The sequence below is a fragment of the Aptenodytes patagonicus genome, chromosome 3 (genome assembly GCF_965638725.1).
Source record: "Aptenodytes patagonicus chromosome 3, bAptPat1.pri.cur, whole genome shotgun sequence".
Taxonomy (NCBI): domain Eukaryota; kingdom Metazoa; phylum Chordata; class Aves; order Sphenisciformes; family Spheniscidae; genus Aptenodytes; species Aptenodytes patagonicus.
The window spans coordinates 53532765-53550274 of record NC_134951.1 but is presented as its reverse complement, the minus strand read 5'-3'; the positions used below and the strand labels follow the sequence as shown (position 1 = coordinate 53550274).

Here is a 17510-nt window from a genome sequence, read left to right as displayed (position 1 = left end):
CAGCCCCAGTGGGGTTTGCCCAGCTTTCCACTCTCCTCCTCCCCAGTGGCCACAAGCGCCGAGTTTGCTCCTGTGCCGCTGGTGTGTGCCCAGAGCGCGAGGAGCCTGCTCAGGGCAGGCCCTCCTTGGAGTTAATGGGAACCCTGTTCTCAGCGAAATACGTTTTCTACATAGATATTTTTGTTCAAAGACTAAACTTGGCACACATGATGTTCAGCTAGTCACAAAACCACCTTTCAAAACTTGGGCTGGCTGAAACAACACTTAAATGTTAGAAGCGCGCCACCGCCTTAACCGCTGACCTGTTAGAAATGGAGCAGAAGAATTTGCTGCTCCTGAATTTCCTTTAGATTTTTTAAAGGCAGCCAGGCCCATCTTGGCTCCATGTAAGAAACCTGCCAGCCCTACCACTAAGACCTCATTTTTGAAAATAGTAGAGCCAGAAGTGCAGCTATGGTCCTGAGGCTGTCAGCATCCTCAGGCATGAGGTCCACCAATTCTGGTTTCCATATTTCAGTTTTAATGAGCAGAAAACAAGCTTTCTGGTAAAGAATAAAAATCATCTTCCTCGTGGCATATTGTCCAGAGGTCTCTGATTCAAAACTCCATGCAAATGGAGATCTTTTCACTATCTACTACAACTTTTAAGATGGTGTTGTAGTGAATAGTAAGTCATCCTCAGACCTGTGCATTTGTCTTTGGTATGAATTTCAGCCAGAAATAGGTTGAATGCCAATTAACAAATCAGCAAGTAGTCCAAACTGATATGGACTAATGAAATACCAACAGGCATTTCATTACGTTTCCTAGGATTTTGCTTTGTCAGAGATTTTAATCATGAAATTATGCGAACGTTACATGACGTTACTATTAGTAGCTTGTGCACTCTACTGCTACAGTAAGATGATGTGGGACCTAGATGATGCTAGGGCAAAATGAGTGACTTTAACTGATCTGTGAAGTATTTTGCTTGTAATTTTCTAACAAGTCAACGTGACTCCAGCACAGCTCTGTTAGAGCCCAGAGGCATCCCGCTAAACGGCACATTGAAATCTCTCAGAAGATGCAGCTAGATGAGTTTTTCAGACAGTGAAACCAGCTCAAGAAGTTCCTGCCCTGCTCGTGCTGAGCTGTCCTCCACCCCCTGCCCAAGCCCTGCCAGCATCGCTGCCTGCGTGGCGCCGTTGTAAACTGCATCACTGAAACAATCGAGGTAAAAACAACTTCTTGGATGGGTTTTGATGCTGGAGGAAATGCTTGTCCCAAGCAGTAGTTGATCACCGGCTCCTGACCTTCCAGGCAGCAGTAAATGTCCCGAATAGTCTCCCCTGCTGGTCTGTTTGGGACTACTCTTTGGTGAATGCCAAGTCCCTTGGGACTCTCCAGCTGAGAAGGACCACAGAGCAAAGTGCAGAGTTGTGGGAACCCCAGGCTGAGAGAGGACCCATTAATTTCAAATAAAAGGTATTCTAGAGACAGGCAAGGGAATAGTGACATCTTTATTTATTGATAAACAAGCTGAAAAACCAAGGTGATGAGTATCTGAGTGGGTGGAGGGCATATCCAGTGCTCTTGGGAAGAAGGCAGAGAGAGAGAAACAGAGGCCCCAGCCAGCTTAAGAGCGGAAAATTATGGCTGAGTGAATAAAGCAAGAAAAAAGCATATTGATTTTCTCCTTTCTTTCTTGTAAGAGAAAAAAAACCAAAACAAACCCAAATTCGTTTATATGCCTTAATTACGGCCCTCTGAAAGGCTGGGCATGGCCAGCCTCAGGGGCACAGGGCCAGCGTGGTGGGACCAGGCAAGGCTGTCTCCAGGGACCATGCACAGGCTTACGTGCAGCAAATGCTCATAGCCACTAAACCCGCAATGGTGGCGTCTCCTGCACAGGCTTTTTCACTTCCCCTATGAAGAAACTGTAGTTGATTTTCTTCCAAAGTAAACCCCCCTCTACACCTAGAGTATGTATAAACTAAATACCTATGTATTTGGCTGCTTTCTTTTCTTCACGAAAACTGACTCCAGCGTTTCTCTTATTTTTCATAGAAAACACAGCACTCGCTATTCCCAGGTATGCCAATAACCCATTGTAACTGCTTCTGCCTGCCGGCAAAATGCACCTGGCCGCCCTTGTGAAACAGATTTAGCATGAGCAAGCGCCAGGCTGCTCTGCTGAAAGCGTTCCCCAGTCTTCAAGCCTGTAAAGATTCATTATTGGGATCATGAACACTGCAGAGAGAAGATTTTAATTCAGGGGTCCCTATTGCTATGGCAAAGTGGAGAAGTAACCGAGAAAGCAATTCAGAATGATCCGATGTCACGCGAGGCGCCCCTATCAAAATATGAGATGCTCGTAGGGAGGCAAACTCTCAAACAGCACTGCTTAACAGATGAGGAAGGGTGCATGATGAACCAGCTCAGCAGAAATCATCTGCGCTTGCACCTGATACCGGAGGCACCCCGCAACAGCTGGTCTACTTGTCAGAGAAAGGGAAAGAGGCTTCCACAGATGACTGGAGAGTAATCCGCTGAGGAGAGCTGTCTCGTTAATAAATCTGTCCTCTGCAATGAGACTCCGCTCACACAGATGTGTCAGTTCCTTTATTCAGAGGGAGCAGCCTGAAAAGATCACGGCGGCTACGCTTTCTGTGACTGGCACAGGCTGGGGTAAAGAGGCAGCGGCGAGCATCGGTGAGGAGGTGGCGTAGTGTGCTTCCTCCACGCTGCCTAGGCAGGTCTCCCTGAAGGCATCTTCTACCTATACACAGCAAACAAAGATACAAAAGCAGGAGGCTGCCCTATTTGCCTGTGTCAAGCAAAGCTGTCAGTAACATCTGTTTTTTAGGCCCCATTTGGCAGATTGTACTGTTGGATGTTTCACAGCAATAAAGTTCCTACGGCCTTTTTTTTTTTCACCTCATGCAAAAAGGGTTTCTAGATCCAAACACCTCATGCAGCTGGAGGAAGAGAAAACTGACCAGCAAGCGTGACCTTCTGCAAGTTTTTGCTTCCTGGTTCACGAGTCGATTTGGTTTTTTTCCCCTTTCCTTTCTTAAATTATCCAGCACTGGAACTGAAGGAAAACCAGTATTCAGCTGTGGCACTGGCCTTGCCAAGCTGCCATCCCGTGCAGGGTCAGCGGGACATGGCGTCCCCTACAGCCCACCTCCACAAGCCCGTCTCCTGGCCGCGTACTGCAGCGCTCTCGCTTTGAGTGAAAAGATGTGAAAGAACCAGAGGAAATCCTCCCACTGACAGAGAAAGGACTGTGCAAACCAACCACTCCACCAGAGCGAGGCAGCTTTGCAGAACGACTGAAAGGAAGACTCCTGTGCAGTCTTGTTCTCCCTCACAGACAGCAGACCACAGCACACATCTCCTGTGGTACTCCATACACACAGGAAGACATTCAAGAGGTTCACCACTGCTGCTCACCTCCTGCAAAGCTTCCCCTTGAACATCTAACTGTGAAACAGAGAATGAAAACTCTAAATTAAAGATGAAAGGGGCAAATTATGCACTGTAAAGTCAAACGACACCAACTCCTTCTTTCCATCCTTCATCCAGAAAATAACAAAGTTGGAAGTAAGCTGCAAACTGAATGAATGCCTCATTTAACCTCACCACTGGGATACTCTACATACTATTCTGAAGTTAACAGAACACTTTCAATAATTTATAGCTAACCTTTTATCCTACTATATTTTGAAATCTACTCCCTTATACTAATAAATAAACAAAGGAGAAAGGGCACTTTGTGTGGCACCTACCCTATGAGTCAGTGAATATGTACGTGTGAGCAGGCAGACGTATGGGCAGGAGCCTGCAGAATCACAAAAGGATGACAGAAACAATGCTTACAAGTTCAAATGCCCCCAGCTGTGGAAAAGAAGCAATGGAAAAAAACACATCAATCTGGAAAAAATTAATCTAAAGAGACTAACATTTGAAAAGCACCTATGTCAGAATCCAAACCTACAGATATTCTCTTGGTGGGGTCCAAAAGAAAATGATACCCACCCCAGTCCTGCGGGGGACCAACAATTTTTGCATATGTAAAACATTAAACCCAGGACATTCCTGGGACCAGGATCCCACCTTTGCTATTGCAATATATAATTCCTGCATTTGCTACTTTTTTTTTTTGCCAGGAAATACAATTTAAAAAAAAACCAAACAACTTCTCTAGTGTTGCTGTACCACAGCAGCAACACAACTCTAATTCAGTCCAGATCTGTCCCACACACCCAATCCTCAGCGCGTTCACTGATCTGGCAAAGACACTTGCCCTCCCTCCTCCCCCGCAGTACTATTGCTCCACTGACTGCAAAGCCCCTTGTCCCATCCCTATGTCACACAGCTTGGCTACGTGCGGCATCGGCTGCAGAGAACAATCCATCTGTTGCAGCTTCAAAGAAGACAAGTTGGAGCTCTGTGATTCCTAAAACCCACAAATATTCCACCTTGCTTTGCCTGATTTGTCATTAACATTTCTCATGCCTAAATTAAGAAGGACGCATAGCATCAGATGCGTGCTGACAGTGTTGCAGCCCAACAGCTTTTATAGCTTAGCCTCATTTCCCTCCACACCTCCAAATGTTTCTTGGTTGCGCCTGTTGCATACCAACACATAGCAAGCCATCAACAAGCCAGATTAATATTATTAGTGTGCACTAACTATTAAGTGTTTGGTGCAAACTCCAATAAAACTAAGGAACCAAGTATTTTACCACATCTACGGGGCACTGACCTGTTTGCCCATTTTCCCTGTTCTCAAAGATCCTTCAGCCTGGTACCCAACTCTGTGATGAAGCCTGTTTAGCACCAGTGAAGTTCCCCACATTCAGACTGACAACGTTCTGAGCTGAGATGAGGGAATCAAAGTTAAAATCCAGCCCATCTGCATCCATGAGTTCACTGCGGATAATGGACTCCATGTCACACTCCAAGCTCCCATTGAAAATATCCAGGTCCAAGTCACTTGGGAATTTCTCGTGTCCCATGACCGGGAGGTTCACACTAGAAGAGTACAAAGAGGAGCCTGAGAGCGGGTCAGAAAGTGTTTGCATAGACTGATTGACAGGTGACTGCTGATGTTTGGTGGATCCCAAGCTGTTCGAGTCACTCAAGCCTATGTTACTGATGGAATTGGACAAGGCACGGCTGCCACTGAGAGAGGAGTTGTGGGACTGGTGCTGGTGATGAGGCAGGCTCTGATTGACCAGACCGCCCTGGCTGGACTGCGCGGCAAATGACATCATGGGGTCGTTGCGGAGCATTATATTCCTGCGGGAATTCTGGGCGGACACAGCTGTGCTGGCTTGTGACATGAGTGGGTCAGACTGTGTCATCATGACATCGCTGTGACTAAGTGCATCAGAGGCGAGGAGATCCTGCAGCGTCTGGTTGTTGTAATGAGAAATGGAAGAGAAGGTGGCCTGCTTGTTCTCCTGAATGGTCTGCATGGGCGACTGGCGGAGGGAATTCAGGGACGACGGCCCAAACACGGCGTTGTTGAAACTACTTGACGGGGAACCCAGCCCTGAACCTTTGGAACCATACGGAAAACTGGAGCTTCTCTGCATTATCCCTCCTGTGGGCGACTGCTGGGAGGGAGGGAGTGTTATATTGTCCAAGAGATCATCCATGAGGTTATCTGTCAGTCCATCGTTCAAATTCATTGTCCCAGCCATATCAGTCAACCTAGGCAACTCCACAGTACACGGTTTGTTTACCGACGGGGACAAGCTCGATGGACTACTGTATAGCATGGGAGAAAGTGGAGCGTCGTCATCTTGAACATCATCTAGTTCCGTGCTTGCCAAAATGGGTGACAAGCGGCCACTGATCGTACTGGCGTTTGAATTTGTACGGGAGCGAAAATCTGTCCATGCATCCAGCTCATCGCTGCTGCGGGAGGTGGGACTCCCTGGCCACTTGGAGAGCTGAGAAGGGCTGTCCTCGCTTGTCTCCTGGGCGGTCTGCAGGGCTGCCTTTTTCTTAGCTGCCCGCCCTCTGCTCTTCGTGTACTTGTTGCTGTTGTCCATCGACACAGCACGTCTCCGGGGCGCCTTGCCACCTTTTCCACCATCAGGATTGATCATCCACCAAGAGCTTTTCCCGGTGCCTTCATTCTGCACCCTGACGAATCGGCTGTGGAGTGACAAGTTGTGCCGGATCGAATTCTGCAGGAAAAGAACAAAACAAAACGTCAAGACTAGCACCCCTCTTCTTTTGCTACCCAAATCTCAATCACAAAACCAACATCACATGAAAACAGCAACATGAATAAAAGCATTGGGCCCTCCTGGACATCAACACGGGTTTCTTGGGTGGTGGATACGGGAGGGCTGGAGCGTGACTGCAGCGTGGCAGCATGCTGCTGCAAAGCAAGCCCCCATGCTTGCACTAGCTGTGCATTCCTGGTACCCACCCCCAGAAGCTGCATCCTAAGGAAAGGAGTGTGACACACATCCATTCCTGCTAGCAAGGAGCTAGACATTTCTCCCTTCCTTTTGACTCAGGACAAACCTCTATACCATCAGCAATCTTGCCATCGGTTCCTTGAAATAAAAACTGCAAAGACACTACAAAAATCTGACTGGAGGGGTAGTCACACTCATCACAGCCTCTGCAAATGTCTTTTTAATTCTCCATGGGCATGTGTGTTGTGCATTTGTTATAATAATTCTTGAGAAAACTCCAAGTGCTGTTGCTTCTCTCCCACAGGCACTCTGTGCATGACTAAGCTGTACTTTCTCTCTTGATTAGAGGCACCAGAATTACGCCCGTATTGCAGTAGCTGGCCAGCTGTCCCCTCGCTATAGTATCCTCACCGTCTTCAAAACATGATGTGCCACAGTACACGACGATATCCCTGTCCCTGTAAGCTGCTAGATGCAGAGTTGTATAAAGTTGCTGTACACAGTTGGACATCCTGTGCTGTACAGGATGCTATGAAATACAGTACTTTCAGGGGAGCCCGTGCACACTCTGCTCTTGCATATTACCCACTTGCACTAGTCAGCAACATCTGCCATCCAAAACCCACGTTGGCTCAAACCGGTGATAATCACCCCAGAACGAGAAAGAGGCAGAGAAAACCAGCCCACAGTAGCCCTAGTGAAATGACTCCAGATTTAAACCAAAATAACTGAGATGAAAATCCCGCTCCACTCATCCTGCTGATGTTGGGCTTAAAATATGGCTCAAAGAAAGGACAAGCAAGTAGTATTTGTTAGTGAGATTGCTTCCAGGTTGGTTTGTTGGTTTTTTTTTCCCACGTGCAAGTCAAAAGATTTTTGGAGCTATACCATATTCCTTTGACAAAACAGTTGTGCTACTCCTCCAGGTTAAAGATGATTAAGTTTAAAAAGTTGCACAAGTTCTTTTTTCTTAAATTTTGGCAATTACCAGGTATATCTATAAAGAGGATAAAATCACATTTGTTCTGCCAGCATGCTTTAAAAACACAAAGTCAACAGGATCATAGCATAATCAAACCATCCAGGATAAGTGTCCTTCATTTACAAAGCACTGAAGAAATTCCAGATTTAAATGGGCAAAGAATGAACCAATCAACAAATCATTCACAAGCATCTCAATATTTGCATCCTTAGGATAAATGGATGTTTGACATAAGTGAACTGGAGACACATTTGATGTATAAAGAAATACAGCCCAGCTTTTTTTAAACAACACTTTTCAATATAAAATGCCTTTTTTTTCCCCTGTTAAGTGTTGTGGTTTTTGTCAGATTGTGAAATGGAAAACATGCCTGAAGTTCTTCTCGCACACAGACAGCAGACGCAGTTGTGATTATCACTTAATGAAAAGAGAAATCATACGGACCACAGTTCAAAATAGCAACTGTTATGTTTTAAACAATTTGCACACAACAGCAGACCAGATTTCGCAGACATACTCAAGAGAAGTTTGGGTCAGTGCCTCAGCTGTAAACTTGTCCATTTCTAAGGGACTATCATACCATCAAAATATGGTGGATTGAGTTGCAGCATAACAGTACTTCAGTCTAAGGAAGGAAAGAGCTTTTTATTATTTAACTGATGACATTTTAACTATATTTTGAGTCTAGCAACAGCCTGTTTCTAACTTCTAATAACTAGACGCCACTGCTTTCTTCCTCAGGTTTCTCCCAACTCGCTGGAGAATTGCTGTTTTTTTGAAAAAGAACCTTTTTTGATACTCCAGCTTGTACTGCATCAATGCAGGTAGCTCTCACATTCATCCCCTGTGACTTTCATGGACAACCACTTGTGAGAACATCTGCACGGGGATCTCTCCTCGCAAAAAGCCAGCGGCAGGATGAGGACAACCAGAGCTAGACCACCACACCAAGCCAGGCTACAAGAGCCATAGAAACCATGCTGTTCCCCACCTAAAAATGCTGGGTATAAGAATACACAGCACCATGACTCTTGCTAATGAAAAAAATATTAGAAAACGCAGAAAAGAAACACCCGAGGTGGCATATGCAGCGTGCCACATAGCTTCAGATATAAAAACACTCCAGTTTTCAACCTATGGTATTCTCATAAAATGCCTTATTTCTGCTGGTGGTAGCCGTAGTATGAAACTATCTGGCCTAAAACCGTGAAAAATCCTAAATGGTAAAATTGTGAGACTGAGGCACCTTTCAGGATGAGGGCTCCTGCATGTGTGGATATGTGTGTGCACATGTGTAATTTTCTTATTATCTCTTCTTGCTCAGTGTTGGTATTACACAAATAATAAAAGAATGTAATAATACTTTTGCATTGGAAATTGGTGGTTATAAAAAATCCAAGCAGTTTGTTTTCCTTTACATTATGCAATATGCCACTTACACTCTGGCTTCTGTTCTTCTTTACTTTTCTTCTGCAGGAAGACTGTTTTCTTAAGCATAATTATGGGCCAATTTATTTTTGTGTACCCTATCTCCACCCTCTGTTCAAACACTGCCTTAAAACCCACTTCTTTCATGTAACCTCCCCCCGCTAACCTCTTCAGCAACAGTATCTGAGTTTCTTGGTTTCTCCTTGTGTTGGATGCTCTGCCAAATCAAATTAGGACTGGATCCTATTATCCTTTCACATGCAAGTTTTGCTACAGAAGTCACCGAGACTGACAACTCGCATCAGTAAAGGCTGTTGCGCTGTGCTACCAGGCTGCAATCTGGATGGAAATAACTGTATTTTCTACCTGGTTTCTGAGCTGTCAAAGAATGTTCCCAACTGCTTAAAATACAGGAAAATATCGTGGGACAATCTTTGCTCACAACCACGTGCATTAGTAATATATGACCATGTGACAAACCGCAAAGGAGGTGGGGAAGCAAAGAGAATACAGTTTATCATTTGAACCCACTGCTGATCAAATTAATGGGGATTTGTCTTTGACTTACGTGGGAGATGGATTAGGCCATGATGATGGAAACATAACACATTTTTTCATGCCGAAATGCAATGAGAAACTTTAAAAGATCTATAAAGGAACTTCCAGCAATCTGTCCTGGAGACCATATGTAGATGGGACAGATGCTAGCCAGGCTGCAGACACCTTGGAAAGAGCTCAGATACCACTGATGGGTACAACATACTGAGTGTACAAAAGCAGAGCAGAAAAGAAATACGATGAGCTCCTCCCTTTATTAGTGTTACTATTTATACCGGACTTGAAGAACGCTGTGCACTCTGCTAAGAGCCAGAAGACTGAGGTTCCTGCAGATAAGATCAAGAGCATCCCGTATGGCATTGAGCCCAGCCCAGCCGGGTCCCGGTCCCCCAGGGAAGTGGTCCTGCAGGGAAGAATGACCAGCCCTGGAGACGAGGAAGACCCAGGGCAAAGGAACACGTGAGGCAGGTCAGATTTGGTGTGAGCAGAGGGTGGTACAGTGCCACAGGCAAGCAGCACGGCTACCCTACCTTGGCTTAGGCTGCCGGCATCAGGAGAAGGGGTGCAGCTGGGTGCCCGCTATTAGCCAGGGCAGCAACACATGGGATGACAGCACTTTCCCCAAACTCAGGGCCACGCTCTCAGCTTTTATAAATGTTGATCCACTGCACCGCATTTTGTTCAGTTAATACTCCTCGAGGGAACCAGCCACATTTAGCTCGCAAAAAAAAATGAAATCGGCTACCATGTCCTAATTACACGTGTCTCTCTTGGTATTTTGATAAGACTGCAAACGGGTAAGCTCCTAGAGAGGACACTCAAACATTTCCAAAGTGCTGTATACCTGATTTGATACGAACAACTGAATGAGTCTCCCAGAAAGGCTGGACTGCGTGTGATTTCAACACTCTGTCCTGGTCAGGCAACAGCAGCAAATGCTCGAGCCTTGAAACAGAGAAAATTCCCCCTCCCTGTGCCTGTTTCGGCCTCTTCCAACCCGTGTTTACCTTATGGAGCCCGTCCATTAACTCAGACACCAGCTGCAAGTGCTCCCACTGCAGTACAGAGACTTTTTTGTCTGGAAGCAACATGTGGTATCAATTTATCATCCTCAACAACGCAACAAGGAATCCACTCACTTTAAAAATAAAGAGAGAGTTGTGTAGCTTAACTCTTAAAAGCCCCCGCTTTAAAAAAAAAAAAAAAAAGCCTAAAGATTAGCAAGATGAGGTGCAGCTGGTGGCTGCCGAGTCCAAGTTACACACTGGTCTGTTTTTATTTCAGTGTTTTGTAGTGAGTGGCTAATTCGTTACTTCAGATACAGGCTCCTAAACTGTAAAGTTATGGCTACAAATCAAAAGCAGTTGTTTATTTTAACAACTGAGATACTAGGACATGATGGGAGAAAAACAAATGCTATCTGCAGACCCATAAATGCTGCTAATGCTCACTTGGGAGAATTATACTTTATTAACATATTTAATGTTCAAATTTCACTGTATGAAGTTGTCTGGTAGCCCCACAGTAGGGAAAGGCATCAGATCTAATACCACTGAAAAGAAGCCATGAAAATAACTCCAGCTTATCAGCCTCCAGCTGACTGGAGGGAGCCCCGCTTCCCCGTGGCCCTGCTTGCAAACTTGAATTTCAGTTTCCAGCCTGTGTCACCTTACTCAGAATGTTGTAGCATGAATTTCCTTTGGGATGAACACCGCTACAGAGGGCCTCCACCAAAAATTAAACAAAAAATGACACAAACTACTTTCTTGGCATTCAGTTGTCACTGAAACAGGAGGTTGCGAATAATCAACACATTTTGCCCATCCATCCAGACCAGTGTCTGTGCCTTCTCATGAAGTAACTCAAAATTTGCTTCAACTACCAGTTTTACATTTTGTTTGCTTTAAAGTCCCCAATGAGATTCGATTGTAAGTAAACAAGAAAACAGATACAGTGACTCCAAAATTATGAATAATTAAAGTTGCAAATTGTGTGCATGTATGTAGGAATTTCTGGTGAAAGGGACTTGCAAGGCTAGGCAAAGAGATCTTTAGGAAGTACCAATCTGTTGGTTCCATACAGTCATTTTCTGCCTCATTTTGTAAGGCTGCAGTGCTGCTCTTCTCAAGGAACTTAGAAATCCTGAACCCAAAGAGGTCTCAGAATTTCTTCCTCTTTCCCATAAGCTTTCGCAAACCAGAAAAATATATATAATTTAATAAAGCAGTGAGGGTGCTCTGGAGATGCAGAAAAAGCAAGAACTAAAACGTAAGGAAAGTCCTCCCACAATATCTATCCAGCCATGTTGTACTGACATACATCTTTTTCCATATAAAACCAAATATTACGTATTCCGGATTGTTATATTTTCCCTAAATTATGGAAGTTGCGGGGGGGGGGGGGGGAAGCGTTAAGCAAATTATACACAGTAAGAGAAACCTTTCCTGACACCCAAACGTTTTTGATGCTCAATGTTTGGTATCATCTGCAAGTTCCTAAGGCAGCTTCCGCAAATCCCACCAGCTGTTCAGCAGAAGCAGGCGGCGAAAGCGCACCAGGGTCCCGCAGGGGACATCCAGCAGCCCTTCGCACCCGGCTGGCAAAGGCCACCATCCTCACAGCCCTGGAAAGGATAAGTGGGATGACACAGGCTCAGCCCTGCCACCCAAGCATGCCCTCCTGCAGGAAAAGGGGGGAAAAAAACCCCACAGATTTAGGGGGAAAACGTCAGCTCTGCATCTGAAGGGTGGCTCTGTGGATTCCCCTCCTCATCCTCTCTTCAAAGGAGTATTTCTGACCTTGGTGGTAGGGGAACAGCTAGAAGAGGCTCCCGCTGTAATTAGCTCTCCGCCTGTGCCTCCGCCCGTCGTCCCCCACCCCTAGGAAGAGCAGAAAGCCTTGAGGGATATTAAAGCTCGTTGGGAGAACATTAAGTCCGGCGAAGATTTATCCTCCGAAATGTGCTGGCTCAGATAGGAGAGTAGTACGCGGATCTGCCTCCGTCCTGCACGCAGGGCGCCGCACCGTGCCAAATTACGACAGGAGAAGGTGATTAGCGCAGGGAAAACAAACCCTCCCTAACAACGCGCGCCTGGCTCCCCCCCGCCCCAGCTGCTCCTTGCCACAAGGGCAGGCGGCAAGTGATGTGCCTGCCAAGGAGGTTTATGCCCTCCCTTCCGAAAAGAAAAGCACCTCAACGCGTGGAGCTAAGGGAACCGAGTTACAACTTCATCAAAAGTTTTTCCTAAAAAAAAAATTAAAAAATTAATTCTAGCTAGGACAACTGCTGCCTCACTCTTTGCAAACAGTGATACTGCAAATTGCTACGCTGACGTAAATAAAACTTAGCTGAAAATATACACTGCCTGGAAATTGTCTCAGAGCATCACGCTTCCAGTTAGCAGAAAAATCTCCAGTTATTTTACAGTCAGATGTCCTCTGACCACAGGAGGACTCTAATAAATAACATTTGTTTTGCTGTGAGTAGAGCATGCCTGTTGCATTTTTTTCCACTGGGTGTTGGGAGACGGGAAGCAGAGCGCGAGGAAAATGCTGATATTTTAACTAATGCAGCTGTGGAGCAAGAACAAGGTTGGGTTCTCCAGCAACTCCTCTCGGCGTCAGGAGCCACGTACCCCAGTGCCTTTTGCTATACGAAGCCCCCTAAAAAATGAAGTGCTTGCCTCTGCTATGCCAACACTTTTCCACATGAAAACGGGATTTGGGAATCGGGAGACAGGCACTGTCATCAGGAGGTTGCTAAAGGCACCTCGTCAAGAGCCACCTTTTTCAATCCCTCCCACACACTATCGCGGCTGCCCAAAATTCAAGAACACAATTAATTTCAATCAAAGGATTTAACTTAATGAAGAGTAGGAATTTACTTGAAGGCATGGATCTTGCAAGGTGTTGAATTCATGAGAATCCCAAGGCACCTAAGCGCAGGCTTGACTGGGACATGAACGTGGTCAGCAAGAGAATGGAAGATGTTGCCACTTCACTGAACTTAAGCACAAGGAGTTGCATACAAAAAAGCTGCAATGGACACGTGTGGCTGGGTCTTTGTACAGCCAGATCAAAACAGTTGTAATTTCTGTTCAGGAGCAGTGTCACCAGCAGATAACATCTTTTTTCCCCCCCCTCATGTTTTCTCAATGGCAAGCCCCAGCATTTAAAGCGTTTCCACTATAGGAACTTTGGAAATGACGCCACGCTGTATTTGTGCAGCCCCTTCAGCAGGGAATCGCTGCATTTCTCCTCCTCCGTGCCACGGAGCCCCAGGAGAAGTGCAGGCACACACTACTAATCAACCCAAATATTATACGTACAGTAACTCTCATAAAAATAGCTACCACTGTCATCACAGCCCCAATCCACCAGCTGCTGAAGCTACTGGAAGAGTCCTCACAGTCCTCAGTGGTCACCCAGTTAGACCTCAATGAAAACAATGCAATTTTACTGCGAGGCAGACTTTCACCCTGAAGGCTTTGGGTTTGTTTTGCTAGAAAGAAGAACTAGAAGGAAAAAAAAAAAAACCCAAAACACAACTTCCCTCTGTTTTTCGTTTCTTAGATGCAAAGATCCCAGCACAACCCTCACGCAGCATTGTAGAAATGAGAGTGCTCAATTCTATTTTCGCATATTCTCAGCATATGGCCATTACTATACATCGACTATTTAGAAACACGTATGGGCGCTCTTTCATGCCTTTATAAATAAATATGAGTGATGCTACTGTTTATAATAATTCACTAAAAATAGTAGCTTCCCATGGAAATCACAAAAGCCTCTCATTGCTGAATCACCTATTATAAATCTTTATTTTTTGAACTTTTTTTTCATGTGTTGATTTTTTTTAACACTTCCTAAGCCTATAAAATGCAACTAAATTAGCAGTAACTTCCACTGCACAGTGGCAGGGAAAGAGTAAAATCAGTGTGCACAAAGAAAGCCTTCCAGGGCTCCTGCCTTACTGAAGTGCAAGGCTGCCTTGCACCCAGCTCCATAAAGTGCTAGCTTTGAAATGATAGATTGTTAAATACCCGGGCTGGATTAATTGGAAGTGTTGAGCTGCACACATTAAATTGCAAATCTGGTGACAGTCACGGCTGGCATGTGACTGATGGGAGGAATAGATCTGATATGCTGTCGCCTGACCGAGTATGATCAGGCCCGCGCAAGCCCTTCAAAAGCCAGCACAGGCACCCGAGACCTTCTCGCGAGAAAGACTTCAAGCAACCTCCAAAACATCCCCCGGCATTTCTGCCATGTAGACTAATCTGAAACAGGACCCCTCTCCTGTTCTATTTTAAGCACGTCATTAGTTTACTATTGAACCAGAAGATACCATCTGATTTTTTTTTTAAAAAAGTGCATTTTAAAATATGATGCACCTCAGTTGGCAGCTGACATCGCAAAGGGAGCGGTCCTGCTCCACGGTCCGAGCAGGGGGGGCAGTCAGGGACGCACCTAAGCGTGCCTCTCAGTGGGTCTGACCCGCTGGCTCTTAGGGGCAAAAAACCCTTGGGAGCCTCACGGGAAAGGCAGCTGGGGAGGGAATGCACAACTGCAACTCCAGGTATTCACCGAGTTACTGCAGTGCCAGTGGGTAGAGGGTGTGAATTAGGAGATGAGGGATGAGCGAACAGAACAACTTGAAAAACAGGTATCTCCTCCTTCACGACTCGGGACTGGGTAGCTATGGCACTACCAATAAATACCTGCGCACTCTTCAAAACATAATGGTAGCTGTAAAATATTAATGCCTACTTTTTTGAAAGTAGAAAGTGATCAGTTTTCCTTCTGATGTATTCTGATGCGTGTTCTGCTTTCATCCCGAGACTAAGGCATGGGTCCTCCCCAGACTCTTCCCTCTCGGTTTCTTACGGTTTCCTACATTTTCCTTCTAAGTAGGGGAACATAAACACTAGGGGAATTTAAACACTGCATTTGGGAACATATTTGAAAAATCATACAGGCTTGCTTTCCGTACACACAAACCAAGCTCATGCCGTGCCAAAATATGTTCCCGTATATTTGTGCATTACATCGGGACACCCAGCCCCAAAACCAGCCCTGCCCACAAACTCACCGCCGAGGCACGTGAGTTTAGTTTCCACGCTGTGATGCCCTGTCTGCAATCTCCAAGTTGACAGCATTTGACTTTTTTTTTTCCTATGGAGAAAAGCTTTCTTACAGCCTTAAAATTTAATTCCCCTTACACAGCCTGGGCAGCTCCAGGTCAGACCTTGAGGTCCGAGCTAGCGACACTGGTCCCCCTTAGCAGTCAGTGGGGAGAAACGGGCGCCTCCAGCAAATAAGCCTACCAGCCTGTCTTCCCATTTTCCTCTGCAAGTGCCTGACCCTCTCTGCTGGTGGAGGTGGATCTCACCCTTTGCACAGGGAGGCTTTGGGACTGCGGCTGCTCCTAGCACCTCCCAGGGCATGGTGGCTTCAGAGAGCTTGCCCCCACTGGGACTCACCAAACTCTCCTTCTACCCCTCCTGATTAACCCCAGACTCACCTAACTCCCATCTACAAACTGTTCTAGTTTTCATCGAACCTCACCTCACTCAGATGACTTGCATGTTACTGGTTTTACCGGATTTTTTTTAATTTATTTTCTGTTCACTACAGGGGTAAAATATACCTGAGGAGCTGACAAAAGGGAAGATGACACCTATTACGCTGCCAATGAATCAGCCCTTTGCTACAGCAAGCAGGACATTCCTGTTTCACATGCAACTGGCAGCAGCACCATCCCAGAAACCTCACAACCCAGGTAAATGCACAGGTATGAAGGTCATCTTTTTTCTTTTTTTTTTTTTTTTTTTTTTTAAGCTATTTACCTAATCCGAGAAACTAAGCTCACTGTCATTGATACAATCACAATCGCAAGTGCTAAATGTTGAGCCTAAAGCTAGGCTGTGTCAAAACACTTCAGCACTTCCCGATGCTTTGTTAGTGCCCCACCCCGACACCAGAGTCCGAATAGCAGAACGATGAGCAGAGCCCCTTCATGCTCCCGGTTTGAACCTGTACACATGAGTAATCCCTCCTGAAGCCAACACTGGGGACACAGTGGGGCCTTTGCAGTTGTATCGCTCAGTACATAGACTAGGACATTTTTCAGAGGCAGCTGCGGAGCCACAAGGGCAATGGGTTTCAGGACCTTGACTGTGCCAACAGCCAAGGTCATCACCATGTACGAGGATAAGAATTACCGACCCTGTAGGTTGCAGTCTGGTTGAGCTCCCATTGTGGGAAGGACTGCACAAGTAGAAGACACTTCCATCTGGAAGTTTACAGCCTCAACAGGCAGACAAAGAAGCTTTAATTCAATAAAGATGCTACAGAATATAAAGTCGAGTGCCTTTGTTTGGTTTCATTTGCTAGCACAAACCAGCTTTGTGTTACCTGCCCTCCAGGACAAGCATTGAGGCAACCCAACCTCTCAGTACCCTGAGATGGTGTCACTTCACAGACACCATCCCCTGCTCTGGAAAATTTAAGTATTGACTTGGTGAATCAAGATCTATGCATCTTGGGGTTGCAGTAGCGGTATGTACTCTGAGATGGACCCACAGTCCCTGCAGATAGGTGCTCTCTTACAGCACCAGACAGGCAGATGAATTTCTACTTCTCAGAGAAACTGGTTCCAGACCCCAGGCGGGTTGGGTGGACACATGTCACACCCTGCTTTTAGGGGGAAAAACGGTGAGTTATGTTAGTGGAACTACACTGCTTGAAATAAATCCTTTTTCAACACCTACGTGTTCAAGACACAGGGCAAATTTTAAAGAACAATGCTAAGAATGATGGTGCCTTTGTACATCACCATTTTTTTATGACACTGTTCACAGTATTCATAGCTCAAGAATGTCAGGTCTCCTGAGCACGCCAGGTATCATTTTCATAACAAAGGTACACAAGAAACAAGCACCTTCAAGTTGCAGCTGAACAGAGGAGGACACAAAGAAAAGAGCATTGGCAAATGCTCATGGGGATATTTACCCTCCTTCTGGGAAAGGGAGGGGACCCACTACCAAGCACCCTGAGCGATGTGTACGAGTATACATTATGACAGGTCTGCTAATACTTTTATAATATGAGCTGAT

At 45.7% G+C, this 17510-nt stretch overlaps 1 protein-coding gene across 5 annotated transcripts in view; it reads right to left on the bottom strand.

The window, feature by feature from the left end:
* Positions 1 to 17510, bottom strand: part of FOXO3 (forkhead box O3) — a 95317-nt gene that overhangs the window by 11975 nt on the left and 65832 nt on the right. For 2 of the 5 annotated variants that reach the window (XR_012994887.1, XM_076333362.1), the window contains exon 2: positions 4751 to 6185. The exons of 1 other annotated variant lie outside the window; for it this stretch is intronic. Coding sequence is in view for 2 of the 4 variants with exons in the window: in XM_076333362.1 (XP_076189477.1) it covers positions 4785 to 6185 (1401 nt within the window). In the remaining 2 variants the exon portion in view is untranslated. Of the gene's footprint in view, positions 1 to 1481; positions 3880 to 4750; positions 6186 to 17510 lie in introns of those variants that run through there. 2 more of the 5 variants (XR_012994886.1, XM_076333361.1) reach the window with 2 other exon arrangements.